We start from the raw sequence: 10,963 nt of genomic DNA, 5'->3' as shown, positions 1-10,963 counted from the left end.
CTTATCATAAAATATACTTACACTCTAACCATAATAGACATTAATGGTCTAAAGGCAATATATTACAAATAACAAAATAAATATTTTTAAACTTTTGGTGAGATTTCGAGAAAAGTTATATGAATGGAATATAATGAAAGTATTTAGGTGACATTATTTGTTAATTAATTAAAGTATATAGCTATTCTAACCAATTTAATTTTATAGGTGATCCACTTGGTACTATGAAAAAATTTTATATGCCATTAAATAGCCGAACCATTATTATACCATTGGAAGTTATCTATCTTTGTTTTTTAAGATTACAGTTGTAAATAAAATTGCAAAATGTATCCTTGATCTTTCACATGCACTAAAATATTCTTTATAATTTATTTATCTATATCTAGTCATGAAATCAACAATACTCAATTATTTAGGATGAAAAAATATCATATTTTACTACAGTAATAATAAATAAGATAATTTAATTATGTATTTTTGTAGGGAATCTAAAAATTCATCAAATAAAAAAAATAGAAATTGTTTCAAAGTTGATATTATACCTTTGTTTTCATACCTAAACACTTTCACCAAAAATATGATATCCATTGCAACATATCAAACATGCGTGCAACTGAAGATTTAGGATATGAATTCACAAACTAGAACATATGCCAACAAATGTGACGGAATGATATGGTGTTTATCAAACACAACTAATTGTTCACTTTGTTGCAAAGGGAAATGATATAAATTGCTGCACAACAAATAGAACAAACATCTTTTAAGCATTTCTTCAAACACGAAACTTACTAGTAGTTGATTGGGCCTAGGCATTTCCTCGAGCACTTTACAATCGAGAAAAACACAAACACATTACTAACCCCTGAAAGCAGTTATTTATATCAACGACAACTTGCATAACATATTAAGATTGATCTTATCCACGAAATCAGGAAAGCCTTTAGAAATCCTCGTCCAACGTGAACTCGTGGATGGCTCCGTTGTTGTTCAAGCTAGACATCACCGAAGCCATCTGGTACTCGCCCACCCTCTTCTCGAAGAAATTGGTCTTCCCTTGAAGCGAGATAAACTCCATCCACTCAAAAGGGTTGGCCGCGCCGTACATCTTGTTGTAGCCCAGAGCCACAAGCAAGTGGTCTGCCACGAATTCAATGTACTGGCTCATGAGGTCGCCGTTCATACCGACGAGAGCCACAGGCAGAGCGCTGCAGACAAAATCACGCTCGATATCCACGGCGTCGGCAATGATGACGCGGACCCTCTCCTCAGAGAGTTTGTTACGGAGGAGACCGTAGAGGAGGCAGGCGAAATCACAATGGAGCCCTTCGTCGCGGGAGATGAGCTCGTTTGAGAAAGTGAGACCAGGCATGAGCCCGCGCTTCTTGAGCCAGAAGATGGCACAGAAAGAGCCGGAGAAAAAGATGCCCTCGACGCAAGCGAATGCAACAAGACGCTCAGCGAACGAGCCAGAGAAGTCGATCCATCGAAGAGCCCATTCCGCCTTGCGAGCAACGGCCGGCACCGTGTCGATGGCGTGGAAAAGGCGCGACTTCTCCTTGTGGTCTTTGACGTAGGTGTCAAGGAGGAGGGAGTACATCTCAGAGTGGATGTTCTCGATGGCGATCTGGAAGCCATAGAAGGCGCGGGCCTCGGGGAGTTGGACGTCGCGCATGAACCGGGCGGCGAGGTTCTCGAGGACAATACCATCGGAGGCAGCGAAGAAGGCGAGGACGTGGGAGATGAAGTGGCGCTCGTCATCGGAGAGGCGGTGCTGCCAGTGGGGGAGATCGTCCGAGAGGTCCACCTCCTCCGCCGTCCAGAAGGAGGCCACCGCCTTCTTGTAGAACTCCCAGATGGAGGGATAGGTGATAGGGAACATACAGAAGCGGTCGGGATTCTCCGCCAGCAACGGCTCGTATTCCGCTTCGATTGCTCCTCCGACAGGAGAGGAGGCAACCAAAGGTAGGCTTATCGCCGGCATGTTAGGGTTGCAGAGACGAAAGGAGACGGTTTGGGCAGAAAAAAGAGACAGGGCGTATAGGGAAGAGGTGGAGGGAGGGGGGGTTTAAATTAAGGCGAGATTTTGGGCGCCAGTGCCAAAATTACGAAAATTGATTATTTTTTTCTAAAATTTAGGAGAGATTTTATCGAAACCACGGCGGGAATGGCGATGGTTTTACGAGTTTTGGCGCCATCAGTGAGATTGGCGGGCGTTTAAATTTAAAGGAGATTTGGGCGAAGGCGGGACCTTTCTTCCATATCTTTACTGATATCGTTCACCCGGTAATCAAGTGCCCAAACTCTACCTTAAATTTCCTCCATATTTAATATATTTAAAAACAATACTCAAATCGTTCTGTTCAAGTTATTTAAAACAACTTCAGTAACTAAAACTATTTGTCTTTAAAATAAATAGACATTTAAATATATAGGTAAATCTATTTATTTAGTTTTAAAGCTATAGATAATTATTTTAATTTCATCAACTAAGCTCTTTTATGAAACAGTTTGACCGGCTTAAATGATAGAATTTTTTTTATAATCATTATAATAGAATTTGTCAGGTTTCAATATTTTAATTTTTTTATAAAGATATGATATTTTTAAAAGATATTTTCTCCCTTTTCTTAACCGCCTCTCAGTATCATTTTAAACCACTTGTAGTATAAATAAATAATTAATTTTATAATTAAATGGTGGATATAGCGCGCTGGATAAGTAGCTCTGATATTGACTAAGAGAAAACTCGAATTAGGGTAAAAAAGGATTCTTTTTTCTCTCTGCACATGTTAAAGAGAGAGCAGACAGAACGTCAATGCAAGAATCAAGGAGAGGTTCCTAGTGCAGGCTCTCCGATGCTCAAATCAGTATTATAGCCGAATGAAAAGTGGAGAAGATGAGTAGTAGGTGCGTGTGCGTGAGTAAAACGTAATCAAAAAGTACATCGCTAACGAAGAGAACCCCCCTTATATACCACCTCTCATAACATCCACAATCATGGGATGGCATAAAATGTCTAGTGTCAGAAGTTGTAGAGTAAGAAAAGACATATAGCTTGGGAGATGTGCAGTCGTCATCTAAGAAATCTTCTGTTACTAATATGTGACTCACTTTTGTAACTTACATCATTAATGAGGTAGTTAAGAGAATATGTTATCATAATATGTCGGATGATGGAAGGTGTATAGTCACCTTCAAAAAAGGTTCCATTGAATGCATATGTTATAATAGAAGAATATTATTTAAGAATAGTTATTACTCTTTGACAAGTTATTATAATTCTCTGACAATATTATCCTATGAAGGTATCCTGGCTGGATATTTAGCTAACTGACTGTGTATTATCATGGCAAATAGATATACTAGAAGCAAGGCAGAGTCCCGCAAGGACGCCCAGCCATTGGGTTGCTTGGTAATATATTGTATAATGCTGGGAATCTAATATTAAAGCAATAGAGAATCAAGTCTCATAGGTCTGACTGATTATATGACTGACCGGTCATATGTCGAAATACTTGTTTTTGAAGAATGAGGAACTGAACCCCGAGAGATCCAATCAGTGCCTTTAGTCGATCATCCCTATGTTAGGAGGCTCGTCCCTGAAGTGATAACATGTCCGGCTGGGTCTATACTGAGAGTTGCCTTGCACATTTACCTTGAGTAGGAGGTAGGGACACTGAGCCCTGTAAATCTGACCGGCATTATATCCGATCGGTTATATGAAGGAGGACTTACATAAGAGAAGTGAAGATCCAAAGATCCAACCGGTTGTTGGGTTGACCGGCTATATACTGAAAGTCATACTATAAAAGTGGAGAGTTGTATCTCGTATGCTTAACGGACTCTAGGGTCGTTCAAGTTTAATTTGTATATTCGACACTAAGTCCTCTAAGTCTGACCGACTTTATGACTGACCAACCATATGATAGACGACCTAGGCTTAAAGAATGGGAAGCAGGGTCCCCTAAATCCTACCGTCTATAGGGTCGAGCAGTTATGTACTAAGCACCTTGATGTTGAGAAGAGGAGCAATCTCGTATGCCCAACCGGCTATAGTGTCGCTCAACTTTATATTGAAAGCCTTAGCACTGAGGGACTGAATGCAGGGCGAGGGTAACTTGTTCAGCTACATATGCTCTGACTCTAATGGTCACGTCATCCTGACTTTGACCACCACCTCATCTTAACCTTGATTGCCACATTACCTGTTGGCTCAATTATAATATACTGTATCATTAGCCTCCCTTTCAAGTCTAGTCGGAGGAGGTTTGTAATCAACTGGCTAGACCCAAATCTAATTTTAGAGCAATCGTCCGAGTTACTAGACCGACTGTTTGGCCTTGATCATGCTATGGTCAGTTTTTATCTTGTAAAGAGGTATGTCCGGCTTTTGATATGCCAAGTAATGTGCCAATGATACGTAGGAAATTATTTTTTAGCATATGATTGTCTTGTCCATCATAAATGCTTATTTATGGGCGCATGCCACATGTACTACTACCTCATTCTTTGAAGTGATATGTGATGCACTTCTTTTCGTACGGACCAACGGTACTTCTTTCTTGCTAATCCAACAATTATCCCGTAGTTATGCTATTTTGATTAGATGGCTGAGATTGGAAAATCTCTTATGGTTTTTGTTTAAAAACCCTAAGCGACATAGAAACAAATCATCTGCGCTTCGTCTTCTTCGACCTACTTTTCTAGCGATTCCTGACAACAACCTTTTCTTTTTTATGATCTATATCAATAATTTCCTCTTCTAATTCTTATTTGTTTTCCTTCCATTTATCCATGGCTCAAGAATCTTTTGCTCTTTGGTACACCTTCACCCGCTCTGATTTCAATAACTGTGATTGAGAGATGCTTCGTGTTGAAATATAAATCTCAAAAAACTACAGCATCCGTATTCCGACCCCTCAAGACCACGCTCATCGTCCTCCTCTTGGCCACATTACCTTTTTCAAAGATTAGCTTCTTGCGGATTTACGTTTCCTGATTCCCCGCTTTGTATCCGAGATAAGTAGCTACTTTAATCTTCCATTCCAACAACTTACACCTAATGCATTCCACACCATGTGTGGAATGTACATGCTATTCCACCTGTATAGCATTCCCTTGACTCTTCGCAGCTTCCACTATTTTTCCTACCCCAAGAAATTAGAACCAGGGATTTTTCTGTTTTAGTCTCGCCCTAAGGCAGTATTTCTTAAGGACCTGTCTTCCTCGAATAAGGGATGGAAATCCTATTTCTTTTTTATTCAAATGCCTGAGTTCGCCTCCTGGCCGACCGAATGAATATCCGGCCTTCCTCCTATCCTCGACCTTGGCAATTTTAAACATGATCCATCTTTTGTTTCTACCTCGAGGAAACTAGTTGGCTTAAAATTCTTAGCTCCAAAATTATTGCACGGAGGCATGCTTTACTTGTTCGGATTGAGCCCAGTATGGACATCACTTCCTTGTTCTTTCGGTAAGCATTAACAACTTAACCGTCGTGTTATCACTAACTAAGGTCTTTTTTATTTTATGTAGTGGATGCTTTTCATGAGACCTTGGTTATTGAGCATCTTCAACTGGAAGAGGATGAGTAGAATCGGCAAGAGCAAATGCTTTTAAGTAGGATCGAAAGTCCTAGAGGGGGGGTGAATAACACTCGTGGCTTTCACGTTCGCTTCATAAATATGCATCAGAATAGAAGTAAACGAAAAATAGTCGCTAACACCAAGGGATTTACTTGGTTCGAAGCCTATGGCGACTCCTACTCCAAGACTCATGCTTGTTGAGCATTTATTTCAGACAATCACTATCAATTCAGAAGTTACAATTTGAAGTACAATATAAATGAAAAACTTATACCGACAAACAAGGAATTAGTAAACTTGAAGCTTCTGGTCGTCAAACTCGAGTTGCAGCTTTATCAGATTGTACCTTTTAGCAACACAAGGAAGACGGATTGTGATTCAAGTGTTGTTTGTTCTATGTTGTTGCTCGAGACAGGCTTATATAGCCTATTGAGGGAGCCCACAATAGCATGGAGGGCGCCTCCAACCCCCGCCAGATTCGCAGCGTGGATAAGCTCTGCTTCGCCCGTAGCCTATCCGCCCGAGGGCGCCTCCAAGCCCATGAAAGGTGCCTCCACCCAGTGTCCATGGCACCTCCAGCTCCATGGAGGGTGCCCTATGCCCTGCTGCACGGAGGTCTTTGACTAGTGCACCCGAGGCGCCTCCAAGCTCTATGGAGGACGCCTCGGGTACTTTTCATCCGATGTTTTACATCTTTTTCACTCCCTGCAAGATGTGTTAGTTCAAGATACAAAACATATTTTGAAAAATAGAGTTAAACACAATAAAATCAAATTAAGATAAATATTTAACAGCCACCGGACTATCTGGTTCTGACTTTAGATTTCCATTCAGAAACTCTAGGTCGAACTGACGCATACTGTTTTCTCACCGGGGAACGCACCCTCACCTACTCCACTCAGGAGAGTTTACCTGTTTCCAGTCCGGTCCTCCAGACCGACTGGACTTTTGCTCAGTACCCAAGGCTTCCGATCTTCATGCTGGATGTCCACTCCATGGCTCATCCAGATTCCCACCCGGTTTGCGACCACCAGGACTTCAACCTAGAGTCCCCGACTCTAGGATTTTTGCCCGAAGTACTCAACCTGCCAAGACTTTCCGTCTAGGGTTACCATCCCCTATGACCTAGGGTTACCTCCTCCTAGGATTTTCTAACCGTAGCTAGGACTTTTCTTCACCTAGGATTTTCCACCTGCTTAGAATCCACTAGAACTTTTGCCTAAGACAACTTAGGACTTTCCTACGGGCTCAATCAAACTTGTTAGATCATAAGACAACTTAACTTTGGACCCTTTGACATAATCAAAACTCAGGTTCAATCGTCTGTGCTCCCTGCACCAACAATCTCCCCCTTTTTTATTATGACAACCTGGTTCAAAGTTAAGTAAAATATAACTATAATAAAAGTAGTTTAAGCAAGAGTAAGAGCATAAGTAAAACAAATTTTATATAACATTTTATATAACAAAAACTCCCCCTTTAACTTAACTTTAACTATTCTCTCCCCCTTTGACATAAATAAAAAAGAATATAAGTAGTGAGAACTATATAAAAAAAAAACTAGCTTTTAATCTGTTTAACTTGAAGCTCCCCCTGAAGGGTAGCGCCCCTTTTTTTTTAAAAAAAAAAAAACATAGCTAAATTCTTAGATTTTTAAGAAACTTTGTCAAGTACCTAGCTTTTGAAAAAGAATTTTGATAAAAGGCATAGTTAAGGACTTAGCTTTTGAAGAGATTTAGATAAAAAGGATAGTTAAGTAACTTTAGCTTTTTTAAAAAAAGAAAAAAACATAGTTAAGTACTCAGCTTAAAAAATTTTGATAAAACTTTGTTAAGTCGTTACCTTTAAAAAGATGTTGATAAAAGATTAGTTTTGGTAAAGGGCTTAGCTTTATAAAGGTTTTAATAAAAAGCTTAATTAAAAGTACTCAGTTTAAAAAAATTTTATAAAAGCTTAGTTTAAAAATTTAGTTAGCTTTTCAAAAGATTTTGATAAAACACTTAGATTTAAAAAGATTTTCTTCTAAAAATACTTAGCTAAGAGAATGATTTCTTTTAAAGATATTTAAAAAATACTTTATCAAGTACTTAGCTTTTGAAAAGATTTTTAAGAAAAACTTAGTAAAGTACATTGAAACTTAGTGAAAAATACTTTTTCAAAAAACTTATTTTTCTAGATACAAAAATATTTGAACTTGATGAAATATTTAATGCTTATAAAAAAAAATTGAATTCCCTTTTAAAAATTTTAACTTTAAAAAAATATAATTTTGAAAATTTTGATAAAGAATTAATGCTTTAACTTTCTTTCATACCCCCTTAATTAATGTCAAAAATATTTTAAGGTGTCATAGAGTCCCGGCATGAAAATTCAAAGTAAAAATACAAGTTTAAGATAGAAGTAATTATTTATTATCCTAATTTTTCATCTCACCCTTTCTAAGTTATTAAACATGTTCAGCTTATGAATTTGTGTGAGATGAACTTAAGTTAATTTTCATCTTAATTTTAAGTTTATAAATATTTAAAGATATTAAAAATGTTTATGTTTGAACTTAAATTTAGAGAATTTTGAATTTAAATTTGACTTTAAATTTGGATTTCAAAAATATTAAATTTTGAAAATATTTAATTTTGATGTATTTTGAAAAATATTTAAGTTTGATCTAGATTTCAAAATATTGAATTTTGAAGAATATTTAAGTTTGACTTAGAATTAGGATTTTAGAAATATTGAAATTGAGATTAAAAACTTAAGTTTGACTTTTGAATGAGTTTGAATTTTAAATTTTAAAATATAATTATAAATTTAAAATTTAAGGATTAATTAGCATTTGGAAATAACTAAGATTTTGAAGGTTAATTATACTTTGAAAATCAATTAATCATTAACAATTTGAAAATTAATTAAATTGGAAGGTTAATTGATATTTGAAACTTAATTAGATACGAAAGTTAATTACTTAAACTTTTGAAATTAAAGTTTTGAAATTAATTAAAGTTTTGTAATTAATTAAAGTTTTGAAATTAATTAAACTCTTGAATTTAATTATAGTTTAGGAATTAATTAAGGATTTTTTAATTAAGAATTTAGAAATTAATTAAGTTAAGTTTATTAAGTTGAGTTAAATTTATTAAGTTGAATTAGTTTAAGTAAGTTAAATTTATTAGGTTGACTAAATTTATCCTAAATCCACCTTACCTTTTTCTAAATTGTCAATCAGGAAACCTTATAGGATTTTGTGAGATGGTTCATTTAATCTTCAATTTAGATTATCATCTAAGGATTAATTTACATTTGAGTTAGACTCAGGTTTTTCAATTAGTCAATTAAATATTCATTTCAAAGATTGGCTTCCAGGTTGTGGCGATGCACTAGGCCTTCTTGGGTATGGGATCATCCACCACTTCTAGACAAAATCTTTCAACGAAATTGGATATTTAATTTTCTTTTTGAAACCCCTAGGTCTAACTAGTCAAGTGTAAATCACCCTAGGTCCTTATCTAGCCTAATCTAAGAATATATAATAAAAGCAGTAAAAGCAATCATCAAACAAATCTATTTATAACAATGGTTTTTCTATTGTCTCCCCTTGGATCATAGCCTCGATAGTGTCTATCAAGATAATGAATTTGATCCTTGGGGATCCAATATTGGTCAAGTCTAACTTAATTAATCAAGTTAGATTTGGGGACCCATGCCTGAACTACTTTTCTATTTGATCAATTTACTAATGATAAGTATGATTTGTATTTAGTCTTGTATCCAAGTCCAGATCGATTGTATACTGCCCTTTGCTTCCCAAGAATCAAATCAAGATTCTTGGAGTCCAATGTGAACCATTCCAATGCTCCCTTAAGTTCCTTGACTTGATCTTTCAGACTGGAATTTTCTTTCTCAAGTTGGCGAACCTGATTTAAAGTTCCAATTTGAATAGGTTCGGTCAAGGAGCTTGGGCTAGTCACTTCCTTAAGGGTTGTTACCTCCTTTTGGAGTGACTTGACTTGGATATTTGACTTAACTAATTTGCACATTAAATATTTAATTAAATTATATAGTTTATCTACTTGAGAAGATCTTACAATGGTGTTTAGCCCTTCGGAAATGGATACGGATTCGTGGCTTATTTCAGACTCGGCTTCGGATTCGATCTCGGCTTCAGACTCGGAGTTGGTTTCAGTAACGTATGATTATAGCGGTAGAGCGAGGAAGCTTGCTTGCTTGTGTTCTTCTTCGTCGTACTCTTCCGATGACTCGGACCACGTTGCCTTGAAGGACTTCCTTCTTCTTTGCTTCTAGTTCAGACAGTCCGGCTTGTAGTGTCCCTTCCGATTGTAGTCGTAGGAGGTAACTCCAGATTCAGCATTCGTGTTCGATGGAGTCACCTTCTTCTTTTTGCACATTTTTCATATCAAGTTGATGAGTTCGACTGCTATCTCATCTTCGTCATCGTCTGAGCCTGGTTCATCTTTAGACTCGGGTTCGGTTCTGTGCTTTGCTTTTGGTTCCCAAGTTCTGCTCGTACCTACAATCAACGCAATACCTTTCTTGACCGGACGTGCATTAGTCTATTCGTGCAATTCAAATTCTGGAAATAACTCATCTAACTTAATTGATGAAAGATCCTTGGATACTTTGTAAGCATCTACCATGGATGCCCACAAAGTATTCCTCAGAAAGGCATTGAGTGTGTACCTTATTATGTCTCGATTCTCCATCTTTTGTCCAATCCCGCGGAATCCATTCAGTAGATCTTGTATCCGCACATGAAATTGGCTAGCCGTCTCACCTTCCTGCATTTTTATGTTATATAATTTATTTAAAATTAGATCGCACTTACTTACTTTCGTATCGGAGGTGCTTCATGCAGCTCAATTAGCTTCTCCCATAGTTCTTTCACGCTTGAGAATGGACCAATTCGGTTCAGCTCTTCCTTTGTTAGACCACATTGAAGAGTACATATTGCTTTGGCGTTGGCCTCGACCTTCTTTATTATACTTGCTTCCCAATTCTCACATACTACTTGTTTTCCCATGCCGTCGAGTGGGATTGTGATGTCGGTTTTGATGATCATCCACATCTCAAACTGGATTTGGAGGTAGGACTCCATCCGACCCTTCTAGTAGCCGAAGTCCTCGCCGGAGAAGAGAGGCGGGTGGACTGTGTTATAACCTTCTTGGTGGGCCATTGTAGAAGTAAAATCTCGCACAAACAAAAACAAGAAACTTTGTTCCAAGACTTGGTTTTGGATTAGCAGTGCGAGATTAAAAATAAATGTGCGAACTTGAGTGGTGTTGTACCAGCTTCGAGGGAGAATTTTGATTGCGATAAAAACATATCAAAAGGCGTCAATTTTACCAATTCCGATTGAC

The 10,963-nt window shown here is 37.3% G+C and overlaps 1 protein-coding gene across 1 annotated transcript; it reads right to left on the bottom strand.

Annotated features, from left to right (window-relative positions):
* Nucleotides 1-751: 751 nt before the first annotated feature.
* Nucleotides 752-2,040, bottom strand: LOC122028565 (ribonucleoside-diphosphate reductase small chain-like). The gene has a single exon (XM_042587407.1). The coding sequence runs from the start codon at nt 1,985-1,987 to the stop codon at nt 947-949; it is 1,041 nt and encodes a 346-aa protein (XP_042443341.1). The 5' UTR covers nt 1,988-2,040; the 3' UTR covers nt 752-946.
* Nucleotides 2,041-10,963: the final 8,923 nt, after the last annotated feature.

This window comes from Zingiber officinale, chromosome 10B, assembly GCF_018446385.1.
Source record: "Zingiber officinale cultivar Zhangliang chromosome 10B, Zo_v1.1, whole genome shotgun sequence".
Taxonomy (NCBI): domain Eukaryota; kingdom Viridiplantae; phylum Streptophyta; class Magnoliopsida; order Zingiberales; family Zingiberaceae; genus Zingiber; species Zingiber officinale.
Note: the sequence above shows the minus strand (reverse complement) of the source record. Positions and strands in the feature narration are given on the sequence as shown.

Bases quoted from the DNA above. Each gene is read 5' to 3' on its own strand.
- LOC122028565 (XM_042587407.1), bottom strand. From the start codon at position 1,987: ATGCCGGCGATAAGCCTACCTTTGGTTGCCTCCTCTCCTGTCGGAGGA.